The 20,203-nt window shown below is 43.5% G+C and overlaps 1 protein-coding gene and 1 long non-coding RNA gene across 3 annotated transcripts in view; both read right to left on the minus strand.

Annotated features, from left to right (window-relative positions):
• Nucleotides 1-17,960, minus strand: part of LOC111947064 — a 98,014-nt gene extending 80,054 nt beyond the window's left edge. Inside the window, exons 1-4 of one of the 2 annotated variants that reach the window (XM_023952929.1) lie at nt 17,855-17,960; nt 16,931-17,239; nt 15,975-16,250; nt 15,585-15,848 (exon numbers count right to left, since the gene is read on the minus strand). In XM_023952929.1, coding sequence (XP_023808697.1) covers nt 15,844-15,848; nt 15,975-16,250; nt 16,931-17,239; nt 17,855-17,903 — 639 coding nt within the window. In that variant the 5' untranslated portion in view covers nt 17,904-17,960 and the 3' untranslated portion in view covers nt 15,585-15,843. Of the gene's footprint in view, nt 1-15,584; nt 15,849-15,974; nt 16,251-16,930; nt 17,240-17,854 lie in introns of those variants that run through there. The other variant, XM_023952930.1, reaches the window with a different exon arrangement.
• LOC111947066 lies at nt 3,336-13,443 on the minus strand. Its single transcript, XR_002872861.1, has 2 exons — nt 13,391-13,443; nt 3,336-3,750 (listed from the first exon to the last, which is right to left on the minus strand). It is a non-coding gene; the product is annotated as an uncharacterized LOC111947066 (long non-coding RNA).
• Nucleotides 17,961-20,203: the final 2,243 nt, after the last annotated feature.

Here is a 20,203-nt window from a genome sequence, read left to right on the forward strand (position 1 = left end):
GACACTGGCTTAAATTCTCTGAAAATGGCTGAGCAACAAACATAAGTCCAAGGGTCAGAAGAAGGGAGAATGATGCCAGCCCTTATGTTCTTAACCTTATTGTTAAAAAAAAAAAACAAATTGCACAGGTCAGTTGAAGCTTCTAGAGACTTTGCCTGTGGAACATTAAGAACAGAATCTATCATTTTAAAAAGCACCCGTAGGTTGTGCTGATTAAAAATAATAATATTGGCCAGGAACTCTTTTTAGCCAGTTATTCAGGATTTGCAATGGGAGCCAGTTTAACTCGTGCTGGTTTGCGGCGCCTTCCGTCCGTGAAACCAGGGTTCGACTCCGGGCTGCTCCCTGTTCCCTTCTCTACCTCTGCCGGTTCCAAGCCCGGTTTGAGAAGGTTGTGTCAGGAAGGACATCCGGCGTAAAACATTGCCAAATTTACCATGCGACTTGTTCGCTGTGGCGACCCCTGATGGGAGAAGCCGAAAGTGGAAGAAGATTCAGGATTTGTAATGAGATCTATATTTGGAACGAGGCTTTAGTATATTTAGAGGAGCCACAGGATGTTACTGCAGGACGATTGAAACCAGGAACTGAGCTCCTAAACATCAGCAGCAGAGGAGGGAGCAGTGAGCTGGTTAAAAGCAGAGGAAAACTGACCAGCAGTGGAGGAGTTAAAAATCCTGCGACGCTGAGGAGGAGCTGTAGATTTAACTGCAGCACGAAAAAACTTCAGATTTAAACACCACAGGCATGTGATCTAAAATAGCTAAGTCACAGATCTCCATATTAATTTTATGATTTTATTGTATTACGATGTTTTTTATTTTTCCCTTCCTTGCTGTTTATGCACTGATTGCGATGCTTAAATCTCATTGTACATTGCACAATGACAATAAAGCAAATCTGAATCTGAATCTAAAGAAACAGGCAATCCATAGGAGAGAACAAAATCCAGTATATGTCCTTTTTCATGAGGTGCTCCAGACACCCACTGAACTATATTAAAAGAGTTAATGATCTCAAAGTAGTCCTTCACCAACAGCTTTTCAGGACAACACATGAATAATACAATCCCCAACAATAAAAACACAATCATAAAATGCTGTGTTTCTGCTGACGCTTCTGCCGCAGGATGGGCGCCGACGCCCTAAGTAGGTGAGCTGAGATGCCCGAAAGCAAAGGGGGTAGTGTTTGGCAACCATAATGATTAAACAAACTTAGATCAGAGTTGGCATATTGATGACCTAAAAGGAACTGATGATTGTACACCACCAGAGACTGTTTATTGCGTACCAGAGTACAAAAATAAAACAACTATGAACAACAGGGACGAGAGTAGACGAGCGTCCACATACACCGGCGCCATCTTTCTCCAAGAGCAGATCCCAGAATGAAAACACGCTTCACAGATGCAAAGTGCAGGCTGAGGCTGGTTAACTCCAGTGCAATATAGTAGGACCAGGCTCAGGCCAGTGAGCTCCAGGTTTTGTTACAAGAACAGATTCAGGCCTGTTAGCTCCAGGAGGATGTTGAGGGGATGTAGTGGGAGGAGACAGCCTCCACATTGATCGAGGTCATTTTAGAGATGGAGGCTGAGTTGGGTACATCACCACCTGCTGCATTACCAATCCCTCAGCTCGGCATTGCTGGGTTCCAGTACCTGCCTAACGTTCTGTGTTGCTCAACAGCTGAGCAAAGAGATGAGAGCTGAAAACCTCTTGTGTTGGACATATGCTACTGTTCCAATAGGGGTTATGAAGCTTTTGACACACTAGGTGTATATTTGAATTAAACCCTTTTGTAATTTAGGCCAATATTTATTCATCTTACTTATATTTGTAACCATTTTTTGAAGACGGAAAAGAAAATGAGGGAAGAAGAGAGAGGGATGTTAGAGGGGGAGGATAGGAGGGTGATTATAGGGGGGGGGGTTGGGGGGGAAACCATGAAGCAGCATTAAGCAACAAGTTGCTGGATGTTTATTATCATTGTGGTCAGGTTTAGAAGTAATACAGATCTAAAAGGGGCGTGGCCTGTTCACACACACTTAGCTGTTGGCTCCAACAATACAGACATGCCAACATGTATATAACACAACTAACGTTCACACACGTTCAACTAATGGCCCTTGCCGCCGCTCGAGGCCAAGGACCAGAACCCACACTACAGGGACACGGACACCCCCAGGCTCAGATGTGATGTGATCTCTGGCTGTTGATCTTGCCAAAAAGCTCAGGAATCCCCCTCCCTGCGTGGAGTGAGGGCCGCCAGGCCCAGGAAGCCAGCACCCAAGGGAGACGGCCGCCAAGGGCCTGGAACCCACCAGGGATGGGGGAGAGGACAGATGGTCTGAAGTCCCACCTTACTTGTATGATGTAGGTGAGTTTATGAACGTGTGTGTGAGCGTGTATGTGTGTGTTTGTGTTGGAGTGTATATTTTTGAGGGGTAAATGGTGTGTGTACTAAGGGATGCAGTTAAAATTGGCAGGTAGGTACTGAGAGGACATCTCCTAATTACTGCTGTTCTCTTTTCAATGTTTCATTTACTTTCATCCAAAAATAATTGAATTTCCTTTCACTCGTCTGTATCTGAAAAGTCTTGTAACTGTCTTGGTGGTCAAAGACGTTGTAATGGAATTCTGCCACTTGGGGGTAGACTTCAGATGTGAAATCCAAGATTGCTGTTTTTCTGTTTTGTTGGGGAGCTGTAATTATGATCTTTACATAGATTTACTGAAAATACAGAAGCTTTGTTTTTAGTTACGGATCTGCTGGATCTGCAGAAATAACAGCATGGAAGACAGCAGAGTCTTCATCATCAGTCTAGTAAATGTTGTTCTTTGTGACATGTTCCACAGTCTTTCCAAAAAAACATTGAAATAAATACAAAAACAGTAAGCTGTCTGATGGACTATATTCAAGAACAATGCATGGATCATGTAATCTATTACAATTTAGAGAAATGTTTGATGAAATTACAGTAACTAATAGTTAGGGACAGGAGACATGAAGAGCTGTGGCTCCAGTTTTCCCCCTCAAGAACAGGAAGCTGTTTGGTTTGATGTGACGTGGCGTTGACGGGTTCTGGGGTGGCGTGACATAACATTGACTGCAGTGGTGAGAACTCTACCACTGCAGCAGAAATTCTCCTGCTGGGTGCAGGGTGGTCAGGTCATTCTGTCTTTTCACCTTTTAGATTTCTTCCTTGCATATTTGGCTCTGATGTCTTTCAGTTCCTGACTCACTAAAGTGTCCAAATGTCCATCATTGAAATTGTCTTTAAGGCAAACCGTTCTTGCTGAAGTGGACATGTTTAAAAAGTAAGAGAAAAGGAAAACTGAAGATCTGATGATCTTTAGTTTTTATTTTTACAATTTAACATTAAGCTCTTATTAAACACATTCTCAAATAATTCATTGTCTTTAGGAACTCACTGTTGAATGCTTTCATATTAGAAAACTGATACAACAACATGATGAAGAACAAAATTAGCCAAAAAAAATAGAAACTTGTATGATAAACTATTTAAATATGTCTCGTTTTAAAAGTAAAGCTTCTGGATCTGTATCTTGTTTTAAACACGTTAACTGAAAGCTGTACATCAATGTGCCGTCCTCATCTTCATCTTCATCCTCATCCTCAGCTGGACAGAAGTAACTGCTGAAAGGATGCAGCTGTGGAGAGATCACTGTCTGTTTCTTCTCACTTTATTTGAATGGAAGAAAATGTCACCTCACCTTCTTCCTCCTTTATCTGGAACACAAATAAAAAAACGTTCTCATTTTCCATATTTAACCTTAATGCATGCATTCAAAATGTATTACATTACATTTATACATTTAAATGGCCAGATTTGTGTTATTTCATAAATATTAACTAATAAAAAAGTGAAACTTGTTTCCACTATGGGGTAACTGAGGCCATTCCAGACTAGCTGGGACTGTTTCTAGTGCATCTACTGTAGGCTCTATGTTGGACATAATTCCTCATCAGGAAGCTTCCAGTTTAGCCAGATGTCCAAAACCACCTTCAAATGGCCCCGCCCACTATTTGAATGAGAAATACAAATAGAGTGAGTTCCTTCCAGACAACTGAAATTTGCAGCCTATCATAAAGAGAGACCTTAATGCTGCATATAAAAGGTTATTTATGCTCCTTATATCCATGATTTCTATCATTCATAAACCACAGATTATGGCCAGAGGTGAGAACAAGAACATAAACAGATCTTTAAAACAAGAATGAATCAAGATCTCCATGATATACAGTTGAAAAGACACTGAAAGAATCAACACTTTGAATTAAAGTCACATGAAAAATGTTGAAATCATTTCTTGAATCTGTTTTCACACATCAGTATCAGTGTATCAGTCCAATTTGAATTAAAGCTCTAAGAAGACGTCACATACAAAAGTGATGGGGGGTCAACTGTTCCTGCTGGGAAAACATTGGGAAATGCTGCAGCACCTTTGAAGAACAGGTGCTCCCCCATGATGATGATGATGATGATTATGACCAGCAGCTCGCTGAGAGGAAGCAGGATCTGGATCCTGGTCTGTTTTAGCAGAGTTGCTGTTACAATTAGTTTAGGGTGAGTGTTTCTGTGAGGAAGTTACATGTTATGTTCAGATAAAAGCAAGAGGTAAGAAAAGAGAAATGCTGAGAAAAAGCTAAAATGAGTGTTAACGAAAGCAGTCAAAAAGCATCAACAGAAGAACCAGGAAATATGATGAATGACTCCATAGCTGTTCTATTTTTTTCAAATGTTTGCTTTCTTTAATTCAAAAAAAGTTTTCCATCTGATTTGTTTTTACTTTTCTATGTTACAAAAAAATGGCTGTTACAGACCTTGCTGTGTGTTGATGCCATTAGGGGAGAGACTTGACAAATAACATGCAAAGTTTTTCAGTTAGTTTTGCTGCAGAGCCGTAAGCGTATGTTAAAAATCTTGAAGGTCTATTTTCACTTGTGGTTCATCTTGATTTCGAAGAAATATCAGCCTGGAAGACAACTGAGTCTGTGGAAAATATTTTCCTGTGTTCCAAAGTTGTTGTCTTTCCAAAAAACATTGCTGTTAGTCACAAAATCAACAAGCTGTCTGAACAGAATTCAAATATACAAATGGTTTATTTCAAGCAATCAGAACAAAGAAATGATAAAGACGACAAACATATTTATGTCAATACATATATAGATATTAAACTTTGAGTGGCCCTGTGACAGACTGGCGAACTGTCCAGGATGTCCCCTGCCTTTGCCTATAAGTGGCAGAGATAAGCTCTGGCAGCCCCGTGACCCCAAAACGGATACAAAGGCAGAAGAGCTTTGAGTGATTAATTTTGAACACACCCACACACACACACAAACACACTTGTACCATTTCCTGCATCTACGCTATTTTTGAACAGGCTACTTAGAAACTTTGCAGGTGAAGCCAGATCTGAGTAAATAAAGCTACTGTAGTTGAAATATCTAAAAAGAAATAAAGAAAAAGTCATAGAGAAGAAAATATCTATTTATTTATTTTTTTAAGAAGAGTTTTTTGCATCTTTTCTTCACAGGACGTCTTCATCACCATAGTTTTTCTCCCTGAGGAAGCAGAATTTAGAAGATCAAGCACCTTGTAATGTCTTGTCATTCTTATGTTTTGTCCTGAGTTGTGCACTTCTGGGGGGTATTCCAGAAAGCAGGTTATGCTAGCTCCCACGATAAGTTTGAGGCTAAGGAAGTTGATAACCTCAGCTTTTGGTTCCAGAAATGGAGGTATGTTTCAGGGTAGGTCAAGTTACCATGGCAACTCATGCTCTGAACATAACCTGGTCTGGAGCAGGTTTAGTTGAAGCTTAGTTTGTTTACAGAGAGGGGAAGCAGCATGGCGTGTCCATTTAAAGATGACTTAGTGGATGAAAAAGCTCAGATAATACTTTTTCCACCATGAGAGGGTGATAAGACCACATATGGATGTTGGAAAGATAAACTTTTTTACTTTGATCTAACTTAATTATTTGCTTCAGTTAAGATAAATCATTTTTTTTGTTAGGTCACCTTAAAAATAACACGTAGTTTTCAGACAAATATTTTCCTTTCGTTCAAATTAATTCAATTAAGTAGGTGTAACTTTGGTGCTGCCGTTAGATTGGCACCGCAAGGGATTGTGGGATATCATTCCCTTTGCCTGTCTGGACGGATTTGGGTTTAAGTGTGGGTTTTTTACAAAATGTGTTTAGTTGTATAGCTGTTTTACTGTGTTTCACCGTGTTTTGCCGAGCTATTTTGTCCTACTATGCTTACGTCTCTGCACCATGAGTGAGAGTAAGGGAGAGGATGATAAGTTTATATAGCACCCCTACCATCTAAACATGTTATGACAGTGATGGAAAATTCTTTAATGAATTTTTGCACTCCATGCATTTTTTTCCCGTTCTTTTTATTGTTATGAAAATGAGCATATCTGCCAGCTCAAACTTAGACATATGAAAGTTCAAGAAATATAAGTAATTAAGATGGAAAAAAGATTAATGGAGTAATGTGACATTTAGTAAGATAAATACGTAAATTTGAGTTGTATAAACAATTATTGAGTTTGAATTAATTTAACTAAATTATTTAAATTATTTTTCAGCCATGTTACTTTTTTGATGGACTTGTAATTTTTTTCCGCCGTCATTAAATCTCAGACTCCGTCTCACTTAAGTACAGCGCTTTCTTTTTTTTTCACCACGCGTTTCCATGGTGACTCCAGAAATCGGCGATCTATTGAGAATGTCTTTATGTACCGTGCGTTAACCCAGGGTTACCAAGTCGAGCGTAATTACGCCAACTCATATCCGGTCTTTTGGAACCGACATACCCAGGGTAAGCAAGTTCAGGCGGATTTCAGCCAGAGTTCAGGCTTAAAGTCAGGGTAGTTTAAACATGCTTCCTGGAATACCCCCCTGGTCTATGTCTGTCACCTGTGTTGTCTCGTGTTGCACTTCCTGTTTTTCTTTGAAACACTAACTCTCCTCTCGTTTAAAGCTTTGTTCCTTCCTGCCCTTGTCATTTCCCCACAGGTGTGACTGTGTAATTTTCCCTGATTGTTTCCACTTGTGTTCCCCTTCCTCATGTCTAAAATCAGGGGTGTCCAATTCTAGGCCTCAAGGGCCAGCAACCTGCTAGTTTTCCAGAAATCCTGCCTCATCTGCTGCTGATTACCTGGATCAGGTGTGTTTAGCCAATAAGGAGCTTCAACGGCAAGTTGATTGGAAAACATATAGGACTCTGGCCCTTGAGGCCTGGAATTGGACACCCCTGTCTTAAATAGTCTAGTCTCCCTTTGTCCTGTGCCTGTTTGTTTGGTTATTTCTAGACCCATAGCTGAAGCTTGTTCAAGAAATTAAAACCACTGAAATCTCTGCATCTGAGTCCAGCCCTGTGATCATTCTTGACATTACAAACTGGCCAGTATGGACTCAGCAGAGAGCACCAGTCTCACAGCCATTTTGCAACGCCTGGAAGCCCGCCTTTCCCAGCAGGAGGACTTTCAGAAGACTCTATCATTCCAAATGGTCCAGGTTTCCACCCAAGTTTCGGATCTCCATCTAGGTCAGCCCAGGACCTCTGCTCCACCTGATCTTTCTACATCAGTCCCAGCTCCCTCTTCTGCCATGCCTGCTAGGAGTCTGGAGAATAAGATTGCCCCACCAGAACGTTACTCTGGAGAGCCGGGAATGTGTAAGAACTTTATCACAGACTGCTCAATTTACTTTGAACACTCACCCCATGCCTTTGTGTCGGACAGAGCCAGGACTGGTTTCATGATCTCTCATCTATCTGGGAGGGCTCGTTCATGGGCCATGGCAGAGTGGGCTTGCAACTCTCTTCTCTGTTCATCCCTCATTGCCTTCCAACATGCCCTACAGATCACTTTTGATCCGGTATCAACCAGCCGGGAGAAAGCGTGAGAACTCACCAACATAAGACAAGGTAGAGAATCTGTGTGTGATTACGCTATCCGTTTCCGTACGTCAGCAGCAGATCGCAGTTGGAACTCCACGGCGCTGTATGACGTCTTCCTGAATGGACTGGCGCCACGCATACAGGAGCAGCTTGTGCCACTAGATTTACCGGAAGATCTGGACTCCCTCATCGCTCTCGCCATCCATACAGATAACCAGATTCATGAATTATCTTGCCTGCGGAGCGGCAGACTCTCAGGGGAGGGGTCTACTCACAGGACTGATTCAGCTGGACAGGATTTCTGCCGTTTTCCTCCCGATCTGCATCAACCACAGTGCTCTCAAAAACATGATAAAAAACAGATACCCATTGCCTCTTATGACCTCTGTCTTTGACCAGCTCCAGCAGGCCAAGGTATTTACAAAACTTGACCTTCGTAATGCTTATCACTTGGTTAGAATCAGGGAGGGAGACAAATGGAAGACGGGATTCAACACTCCTAGAGGTCATTACCAATACTTAGTTTTGCCATTTGGGCTCACCAACGCTCCTGCTGTATTTCAGGCCATGATTAATGATGTTCTTCTAGACTTCCTGGATCACTTTGTGTATGTCTATCTGGATGACATCCTCGTTTACTCCCCTGACTTGGACTCTCACAAATCTCATGTTACTGCAGTTCTTCAGCGTCTTCTGGAGAACAACCTGTATGTGAAAGCAGAGAAAAGCGAGTTTCATGTCTCCACTGTCTCCTTTTTGGGGTTTGTGGTGCCAGCAGGGAAGGTTGAAATGGACTCTGCCAAAGTCAGTGCTGTGACGGACTGGCCGACACCCATGAGCTGCAAGAAACTTCAGCAGTTAGAAACTTTGCAGGTGAGGGCGGCCGGGCTTATGGGTATCATGTCGGCTGCGGGAATGGCGCTGGGGGTCAGCCGGCTGGGGGGGGGGGGGGGGGGGGGGGGGTAACCAGATGATTGTGATTATGTGTGAGTGAGTGCATGGGTGGGACGGACCTGGGGGCTGGCTCGCTGGGACCCTCTGGGGCTTTCCCTCCCCATCACAGAGAGGGGAGGGCACTGAGAGGGTTGGGGAGGGGGGATCAGATATTATGGCGGGGGGGGGGTTTGTAGTGTGTAGGGTTGTAGGGTTATGGGGGGTGGCTGTGGGTGCGTGGCGATCCCTGGATCGGGGACGGAGACGGGGCGCCGGTCCGGTGGTGGACGGCTCATGGGTTCTGGGGGCCCTGGCTTCGTCCGTGGCCCTTGTCTCGGTGTCCGGCGCCCGGTGGCCCCCATGGCTGCTGCCTGGTACGGCTAAGCGCTCTTGCCCTGTGGCCTGGGTGCCGGACACTGGGTTCGCTCATGCCTCTGGGCATTGGGGGGGCCCCTGTAGGGGGGCCCTCTCTGTGCCTGGCTGGTGGGGTGGGCGGTCCCCTTCTCCCCCCTTCCCGGGCTGCCTGGGTCCGGATGCTGTGGGGGCTCCTGGCCTGGGGGGCTCTCCTCCCCTCTCCTGGTCTGGCTGGGTAGGATCTGGTTCCCCTTATGAACACACGGTTCACGTCGGCAGCATGCATGTATCTCCACCCGCACGTGCACGTGCACACTGCCACACTTCTCCCTATCTGCTTCATCCCTCCTCCCTACCCACAGTGTACTGATGGACAGATTTTTTCGCTCATCTTAGTGTCAGATTTTCACCTTTGATGTAATATTTGTCCTTCTGGTATAATTGTTACAGCCTAAAATAATAACTTATTCAAATCAGTGCTTGTATCCCCCACCTTTTCACCACACACGGTGAGGCTTCGTTCCATCAATACGGCCCTCGCCTGTGGAACAGCCTGCCGGAGGACCTCAGGGCCGCAGAGACTGTAGAGGTTTTTAAGAAGAGGCTCAAGACCCACCTTTTTAGTCTGGCTTTTACATGACTTTGATCATTTCCTATGTCTTTTTATTTTTTTATCTATCTATTTATTAATTAATTTATTTATTTACGTATTTATTCATTTATTTTTTGTAAGGACTATTATTATCTCTGTTTCTAATATGCTATTCCTTTTATTGTTATTTTTACCAATGATACTTAGATTATGTTTTAATCACTTACGTATTTTTTTTATTTATTTATTACTAACATTCTTATATATTATTATGTTTTTATTTTTTCATTTATCTTTTTCTATTTTTATTGTTGTTATTTTATGATAATTTTTATTCTGATCTTTTTTACTCCAGTGTTTCCTCTTGGTGATCCATTGTCCTTGGGCACCACAAGCTTGACCTGTAGGAGGTGCTGTTGCTGCAGTGTTCGTTCTCGTTGGGCAGGCTGGGGTCCCGCTCTGTGGTCTAATAGCCATGGAGTGGGCCCTGGGCTGCTCTGTGCTGGGCGGGCGCTGTGGTAGTGACCCCTGTGGTCGGGCTGGGCCTTGGAATAAATGGATCCCCATGATATCGTTTCCTCACAGCAGTACCAAGCCAGACCTTCTTTTTTTTTTTTTTTTTTTTTTTTTAACTTGTCCTGTCCAACAGCTAGGCAAACAGATGAGAGCTGAGGGCCTCTTGTGTTGGACATATTTTATTTTAACAAGAGGGGTTATTCATCTTCAGACAAACCAAAGGTATGTCTGAATAAACCCCTTTTGTAATTGAGGCCAAACTTTATTAATTTCAATCATGTTTGAAAATCTTTGGTGTTGGACCGGACGGAAAAGGAAAGAGGGGAAGAAGAGAGAGGGACGTTAGAGAGAGGGGGGGGTAGGAGGGTGATAATCGGAGGGGAAAGGGGGTAAGACCATGAAGCAGCATAGAGCAGACAGGCTTACTGGTTGTTTATCGTTAAGGTACGGTTCAAATGTAGTACAAAAAGGGCGGGGCCTGTTCACACACACTCAAATATTATCAACACACCTGCTAGCCGCAAAAATGTCCACATGTCAACATGCACACAAAACAGATAGTGTTCACGAACGCATACCTATGCCTTTAAACCAACTAGTGTGAAATCTTTCATTCATTCAATCATGCAAACTATTAGTGCAAAGGTGAGCCAACACCTGTGCTCAGGTGAGTGTTTATGTTCTTCTAAAATGGATGGTGGAATGTGAAAAGAAGGAGGAGGAGCGCCCAGCCACCCCCACACCCATACCCCCGCCGCAGCAGCAGCGGCAGCCGGAATTCCCCCAACGCCACACGGGAACAGGCAGGGAACAACCGCCCCCCGGGCGACCAAGACCGCCACCCAGGCCAGGGCCAGCAGGACCGCCGCGAGGCCCCCAGAGCCAGAGAGCAGGGAGGCGCAGAGGGAAAGAGAGCGCCGCCCCAGCCCAGCCAGGAAAGCAGCCCCCCGCCGCGCCGGAAGAGCCCAACGCAGGGCCCCACCGGAGAGGGATGCCCACAGCCCCAGACGAGCACCCCACCACCACCCAGGAGTTCCGGGCATCCCCCTGCCCCGACCCCAGGTACGAGCCAGGACCCCCCAAGGGAGACCCGCTCCGCACTCCAGGCAGCCACCCACCCGGCCCACGGTTGGTCCAGGTAGGAGCAAGGCAGGGGCCCGCCGCCCCCGCCCAGGAGGGGGGAACCCCGGGGAAAAAAGGGCGGCCCACAAGGGGTGTTATAAATATGGCCCGACCAGGCTCGGCCATGTTGGAAGTTTGGCGGGGCCCAGCGCCCAGGGGCAAGGACCAGGACCCACCCCCCAGGGACACGAACACCCCCGGCTCTGGTGTAATATGAACCCCCCCACCGCGCGGAGAGAGCACCGCCGGGCCCAGGGAGCCGGCACCCAAGGGACACGGCCGCCATCGCCAAGAGGCCCACGCCCCCCACCAGGGAAGGGGTAGGGGACAGATGGACCCAGGTCCCACCTTCCTTGTAAAATGTGTGTGCGTGTATGGGTGCTTGAGAGGGTGTTTGTGTGCATGTGTGTGTGTTTATGTTTGAATGTATATATTGAAGGGGGAGGGGTGTGTGTACTAAGGGGGGTGCAGTTAAAATTGGCGAGTAGGGCACTAAGGGGACATCTCCTGATTACTCACAGTGATGTCCCCTCACCCTCCACACCAAGGGGCCCTAAGTGTCTAAGGTGCGGTTAAAATTGGCGGGTAGGGTGCCAGGAGGACATCTGCTGCTTGCTTGCAGTGATGTCCAAGCACCCCCCCTACCAAGGACCCTACATGTCTAAGGTGCAAATAAAACCGAAAGAGGGGGGGCCCACTCCATACGGCAACCATAGGAGGGGGGGCCACTCCCAAGTAGCCCCCCCCCAAGGCGCATCGCAGGCTAGACCCCCCACCCCCTCACCCTAATATGAGGTTATATAAGGAAGGGGGTAAGTTGGGGACAGCTGGTAGACTGTCCCCCGGTGGTCAAACAGCCGTCCCCCAGCCCACCCCCAGCAAAGGGGCCAGGGCCACCCAGCCCAGGGGCCCACCCCCGGAGGCGCCGACACCCCAGGCCCGGCACCACCCGCCCCACACAGAGAGAGAGGAGCCAGAAAGCGTCGCCCCCCCCCGGAGCAAGCCCAGGCCCCCACCCCCAGACGCCGGCCCTAGAAGAGCTCTGGTCAGGCCTCGACGGGACCGAGGAGGCCAACCGGCCGAGGCAACCACTGATTGCCTCAGCGGAGACCCCGACCCGTTAGCCCCCCCGACCCGTACTAATAATGGGCCCCCCCTCCCCCCCAGAACACCCCCCCACAGGACAGGGCCGACAAGCCCCCCACCCCACCCCACCCCAGACCCCGCAGCCGAAGCGGGTGACACCCAGAGCGACCGGGGGCCCCGAGAGGGTTGTCCCGTCCCGTCCCAGAGCCAGGGAAGGGCCGATCCCAGCCCCAGGTGCAGATGGGCAGCCCATCCGGCGCCGCTGGGCCCCCCCCACCCGAGCAGGGCCCCCCGCCAACCCCCCCCAGCACAGGCAAAGGGACCACCCCCCCAAGCCAAGCCAGACCACCACCCCACCCCCCCACCACGCACCCCCACACCCAAGCCCAGAGGACCACGCAGCGCCCCAGCCCGCCCCACCCAGGCACCGGACCCGACCCCCCGACCAACGGAGCCCCCCACCGCCCCCGCCAGGCACCGGAAGCCCCGACCCCCACCCCAAACCACGGCAGAAGGGCAAGGAGCAGCGACGACCAAGCCCCCCACCCCCTAAGTCATGGAGTCAACCACAGGAGACCAGAGAGACTGAATTCTTTCAAAGTTACTTGAGCTTTGGGCTGACATTTTTTCCAAGCTGATATGATCAAACAGCAGATTTCTGTGTTGACTTATGTTTATATTTTTCTTGTTTTTCCAATTTATTAAAATAGTTTTTTTGGCAATACAAAGAGTTATGAAAATGATAGATGCTAATCCTTCTTCTATATCGATGGCACTCATGTCACCAAGCACACAAAGTGACGGTGAGGCAGTGATTGAAACCTTAAGCCAGACTGATAAATCGGCACATACCTGCTGCCAGAGAGCCTGGACAGGAGTGCAGAACCACAGTGCGTGCATGTAGCTGTCGGGTAGATTATTATCACAGTGCTCGCAAATGTCTGAGTTACTGAGACCCATCTTGAACATCCTCTGTCCAGTGTAGTAAATTCTGTGAAGAGTTTTGAGATGGATTAGCTGCAGATTTGGACTTTTTGTCAGTTTAAAGGTGTTTAGACAGAGTTCTGACCAGAAGCTTTCATCTGTGCTGATGCTCAAATCTGCATCCCATTTTTTTTGTTGGAAGGGCAATATTGTTATCTAAATTACATAAAAGTTTGTATATTTTGGAGAGAGTTCTATTCATTGAAAAATTAATCAGAGTGGTAACTACATCTGGTAGCTTTAAATCGTCGTCTTTAATTTTATACTTTTTAGTAATACTTGATTTAAGTTGCTGATATTCCAAGAAGTTATTTATTCCATGTTTGTCTTGAAGTTCCTGGGGAGTTATGAATCTTCTATCAATAATTACGTGCTCTGGTTGTTTTATGCCCCCTGCTTGCCAAGCTGGGAAGTGAATCATTTTTTTGTTAATAAGGATGTCCGGGTTGTTCCAGATGGGTGTCATTTTGCACGGTTGAATTGATGATTTTGATATTTTGAGAAATTCCCACCAGGCTGTTAAGGTGGCATTTATATTAATGCTTTTGAAACAATCCTGTTTTTTAACTGTTTGGCTAATAAATGGTAGCTGTGAAAGGTTGATCTTTCCACATAACGCCTGTTCCAAGTCTAACCATGAGTTGGTTTCAAGATTATTTTTTAACCATTTTAAGATATATTGTAATCTATTTGCAAGAAAGTATTTGTGGAAATTAGGTAGTTCTAATCCTCCACAGCTTTTTGCAGATTTTAAAGTTTTTAGACTAATTCTTGCAGGTTTGTTGTTCCATAGAAAGCTTGATATGGATGAGTCTAATGTTTTGAACCATTTTAATGGCGGTTGTGTGGGAATCATTGAGAAGAGATAATTAACTTTGGGTAAGATTTTCATTTTAACCGTGGCTACCTTGCCCATAAGGGACAGAGGCAGGTTGGTCCAGCGTGTTAGATCGTCCTGTATGCTTTTCAGTAATGGGGTGTGGTTTAGCTGCACCAGTTCTGATAGTTTGGGGGAAAAGTAGATACCCAGATATTTGATATTTCCTGTTTTAACTGGAATTGTGAGTCTTTGTTCCATATTCCTGTTGAGTGGTAATAAAACAGACTTATTCCAGTTAATGGAATAGTCTGATATGGAGGAGAATTCATTTATGATCATTGCTGTTTCATTTACAGATTGTAAATTCCTTAAAAACAGTAATATGTCATCCGCATAAAGACTAATTTTATGATGGCTGTGTTTGGTTTTTATTCCTATAATGCTCTCATTCTGTCTTATTGCTGCAGCTAAAGGCTCAATGAATATAGCAAAAAGAGAAGGAGAGAGTGGGCAGCCCTGTCTGGTTCCTCTTCCAAGAAAAAACCTGTTTGAAGTCTGTTTATTAGTTCTAACTGATGCATTGGGGTTGTGATATAATATTTTGATCCAATTGATGAATGATTCTCCAAAACCAAACTTATGGAGGGCAGCAATAAGGAACTTCCAATTAACTCTGTCAAAGGCTTTTTCAGCATCCAGCGATAGTACCGTCATTTCCTGGTTTTCAATGGTGGCAAAGTCTATTATATTAACTAGTCTACGGACATTATCATCCGAGTGTCTGCCTTTGATGAATCCAGTCTGGTCGAAGTGAATTATGTGAGGAGTGATTTTTTCTATTCTCTGTGCTAGTGCTTTGCAGATAATTTTTACATCTGCATTGATTAGAGAAATAGGGCGATAGCTTGAAGGACTAGTGGGATCTTTGAAGCCAGACCTTCTTTAAGCTGCTATTCTTTGTTTCTGTTCAGGGTTCTACTGGGGTGCGTGGGGGTGGGGGTGGGGGGTGGTGAGGGAGGGGTCCCTTCTTTGTGTGATTGTCCTTTGTTTTCCGTTTTTAACAACTTTCATTTTTTATGACTGTTTTATCTGTTTTTATGTTAAGCGCTTTGTGTTTTTAACCAAAATGAAAGGCGCTATTTAAAGTAAATCAAGCCATGCTGCTTCACCTGCTAACTTACCTTCCTCAACTGAGGGTCAATGTCTAAAACACTAAATAGTAATAATTGATTGCAATGAACATAAAGATTTAGCATGTTTTATAGGTGAAATGAATGATAACAATAAGCTGATCAGTAACTGCCTGATTAATAATTACTTTGAGTAATAGTTTGTTTTCATAAAAAAAAGTTAGTCAAGAAAAAAATGTAATTAAAATCAGCAAAGTTAATGAATCTGCATTAATACATCAAATGTGTTAAAAAAATGGAACAATTGTCTCCAATTTGTTCTTTCTCTCTTTCTGCATCTCTTTGGCGTCTTCATCACCATCCTCTGTGCTTCATTCTGGAGAAACAATTTAGAGAAAATCAAGCAGTTTTTTCATCTAAAAACAAAAATCAGACATTTTTACCTTCAGCACACCTGCTTAAAATAAATAAATAAATATATAAATAAATAATAATGCCTCACCTGTAAGAACGTAGACAGCTTCTGTCTTCACTTCACTGTTGACAACAAACTGGCAGGTGAATCTTTTGTTGTTTCCACTCTGATGTTTCACAGTCAGAACAAGATCACAGTTATATGTTTGTTTAACTTCAAACTCAGGAGTTTTATCAGACAGTGGAGTTCCTGTCTCATCCACCCAGAGGATGGTGGATGGACCGCATTGACCAGGGTAATACATATTCTTCATAGAGCATGTCAAGTCGACCCATCCATTAACATCTGGTGGAGATGAAGTAACTGAAACACAACATATACGTAAACATTATCTTAAGGTAATTTCATTCATTAACATTGAACACAATTTTAAACGACACATTTACAGTTTTGACTAAAATCAATCAAACTGATCTGAAGTTTATCAAGTTAAACTAAACAGGAAACTCTCAAACTCTCTGTTCACCTCATTAATCAGTGAGAATCAGAGACATTGATCTTTACTGTTTATGGATTCATCAATTCAACCTATTTACTATAGAAAAGAATGAAACATGTAATGATATTTTCTCCCATGAGTCGACTCTCTCACATCTCTCACACTAAACATGCTTTGTCAGCAGTTTCAGAATCAGAATCTCTTATTATCATTATACAGTGAACAACGACACTGTTTTCAGCAGCTCTCAGAAATAAAATAGCTCTTTTTTTCAATAAATAACTGCACATAGAAATTTAAAGTGCAGCAAGAGCATTGTCAACAGAGTAGTGACATGGAATAGGTGGGTTATATTAGTCTGAGGTGGGGGGGGGACCTCACAGCTCTGGGGGGAAAAATCTGTAATAAGGTTTGACTTTTTCCAACCTAATTGATTCAATGAGTTCACATGTCAGATTCTCTTCAAGGTTTGAGCTTTTATTTGGATCAGATCAGAATGTTGAAATACATGTAATCACAGAAATATTGATGTCAGAATACTCACTGCTCAAAATACCAAGAATCACAGACGTATCTTTATTACAGCCATAAACACCACCATCCTCAGCAGTAAGGTTTCTGATGAGCAGAGAGCAGTTACTGCTCAAACTCAGCCTGGAAGCTCCAACTGAACCCTGGTCAGCATTTTCTTCAATGGTAATTTGTTTTGTTTTGTAAGCATCGGAGGGTCCTTTGAATGACCAAGTATTGGAGCATTGGTTAGAGGATTCACCAACATCAAAGTTTAAAAGGACGTCCTCTCCAACTCTTTTGTATTTCATGTCAAATTTGAATTTGAAACCTGCAAGAGAAACTTAAAGAAACAGAGAAATACAATTAGGGATCACAAACAAAATCATTGAACAACAGGTGAGGTTTAAAAATGCAAAGAAGAAATACACAATCTGCACACACACAATGTAAATTGTTTATAAACTATATTTTCAAATGTGTAAATTTGCAGTTTTGTCCTCGCAAGCCTTCTTTTTATTCATTTCTACATTTTTGTTTCTGGGTCATTTAAACATTTAATAACTTTAAATTCCAATACTTGTATTACAAATTATTTTTAAGGTCTTTAGCAAGTATTGATGCAGCTCTTGTACTAAAAAAAATTACAAGTTAATTTAGTTTAGTTATTGCAAATATTTAAGCTTTCTGACTTCAGGATTCAAAAACGGAACTTATTATGGCAAGTGTAATTATTAGAGTAACATTTTGAAAATGTTCTATTAAAAGCTTATGTAAAAAAAAACTAACTACACCAATTCATAAAAATACCCTTTTATTACCCATTTTTCAAAGTGAAATTAAATATACCTTGTATATTTACATTGATGTAACAGACAAACTAAAAGTGGCAAACAAGGGTATTAAAGTTAAAGTATAAAATATTTGGAAACAAAATTCAAACAAATAAAATCTTTACCTCCAACCTGGAGCATGAAAATAGTCATCGATGTCAGTAGTAGAGCCATACTTTTTTCGTTGGTCTCCTGCTGTGAACGTTTATTTCCTCTTTGATGATGGTTAAGTAGAAGATAAAATCTTGGCTCCACCCACTCAATAATTGTTGTGTCAACACATTTGTGAGTGATGTCAATCAGACTGAAAGGAGGAATCCCAGATTAAAAAAAACAAAAGTATGTTGTTGGAATGACAATTATATAATATATATATACTTCATTTTGTTAGTTGAAGACAAAGTAAAGCTCAACAGGTTTAAGAAATAAAAAAAGCAAGATTTTTTTCTGTAAATTCCTGTCAGAAGTGTCATAAAAGAATGCTGTACTTTTTTATTTTTTGTAACAAGCTTGATTTTTCTTCACAAATCACAAACTAAAATGACTAAAAAATCAGTCACACTGGAGTTTGAGTCGCAGAAGCAAAAGATTTCTGTGGTTTATTTCAGGGATTCATTTAGGACAAATCAATAACCGGTATTCTATTTAGTTTTGGTGAATAAGTCTAGGCAATCATTTTCCTTTTTCAGCGATTGTGGATGGGCTCCTCATGGATTCAGTGGGTTTTAAAGATGGATGGATGGATGGATGGATGGATGGATGGATGGATGGATGGATGGATGGATGGATGGATGGATGGATGGATGGATGGATGGATGGTGCACTATTTAGGCACCAGAACTGTTTTAAAAGCATCTCTTCTGCACTGGAAAAAATCCAAACAGTACCCATTTCTACATAGATCCTAAAATGTGGAGCTCAAGGCCTACCACTGCAGCTTCCTCTGGGGTCTGTTCATACACCTTCTGAAACTCTTCATCTGTTCTCCTAAAGGCCAGTCTCTGCAAAACCCCACCAACAATTATACAAGTTGCAGCCAAGTCTAAATTTTCTGCTGCCATGCATCAGATACGGTCCCTTCAGGAATTGGACAGGTCACCTCCACACACAGGACAAATTCAAAACTGATGCTTTAGAGAATAATCATTGCATCACACCCTGAAGGGTCAAGAGAATCTTGCAGTTTCGTTTCCTCAAAAAATTGCATAAAAGCAGGGAGGAGGATTGCTGAAGTGTTATGGACAGTTCCTTCTGCCTCTTCTGTGGATGCTGACCATGGAAAAACCACTTCTGCATTTCAATAAAACCACGATTTTCACATTAGTAATTACAGTGGAGTTCCACAAAATTGATAGATAATAAAAAAACAGAAAATGGTAATTTTTACTAAAATTCAAAACTATTCCAATCAAAAACATCTCAATAGGCCGAGTTACATCTTCATAGCTCTTGCATCCATTGAACTTGTGAGTTTTTGGAGAGTTTCTGCTTTAATTTCTTTGCAGGATGTCAGATTAGCCTCCCAGAGCTGCTGTCTAGATATGAAACCCCCCAACCACCCACCCCCACCCACCCTCATGGATATTTTGCTTGAGGATGCTACTATTGTTGAAGTGTTATGGACAGTTCCTCTGCTGTTCCATCTGCATCTTCTGTAGATGCTGACCATGGAAGAACCACTTCTGCATTTCAATAAAACCACAATGTTGTTTGGAGAAGTTGGCAAAAAAAAAAGAGTAAAGCACATTGTATTCCACATTATTATGCACAACAGAGTTTCACAAAATGTGATCATAAAAAACTTAAAATGGCATTTGTTGAATTTCCTGCATTAGGAGGTCATATTTACTTAAATTCAAAACTATTCAAAAACATATCAATAGGCCAAGTTACATCTTCATAGCTCTTGCATCCATTGAACCTGTGGGTTTTTGGAGACTTTCTGCTTGAATTTCTTTGCAGGGTGTCATATTAGCCTCCCAGAGCTGCTGTTTAGATATAAGCTGCCCCCCACCCTCATGGATATTTTGCTTGAGGATGCTCCAAAGGCACTCCGTAGGGTTAAGGTCAGGGGAGGATGGGGTCACAACATCAGTTTATCTCCTTTTATGCCCATAGCAGCCAACCATGCAGAGGTATTCCCTGCAGCAGGAGATGGTGCATGTCATCCATGAAAATAATTGTCATGGAAAGCCAAGTTCTTCTTTTGTGCCACGGAAGAAAGTGGTCAGTTAGAAACTCCACATCCTTTTCAGAGGTCAGTTTCACACCTTCGGGGATCCCAAAGGGGCTGACCAGCTCTCTCCCCATGATTCTGGCTTAAAACATGACTCTGCCACTTCCTGCTGACATTGCAGACTTTTTGGGACAAGGTGGCACATCCACCAACCACCCAATACTCCATCCACCTGGACCCTCCAGTCATCAGTGAATAAGGCTGTTTGAAAACCAGTCTTCATGTACGTCTGGGCCGA

This window comes from Oryzias latipes, chromosome 24 (assembly GCF_002234675.1).
Source record: "Oryzias latipes chromosome 24, ASM223467v1".
Lineage (NCBI taxonomy): Eukaryota > Metazoa > Chordata > Actinopteri > Beloniformes > Adrianichthyidae > Oryzias > Oryzias latipes.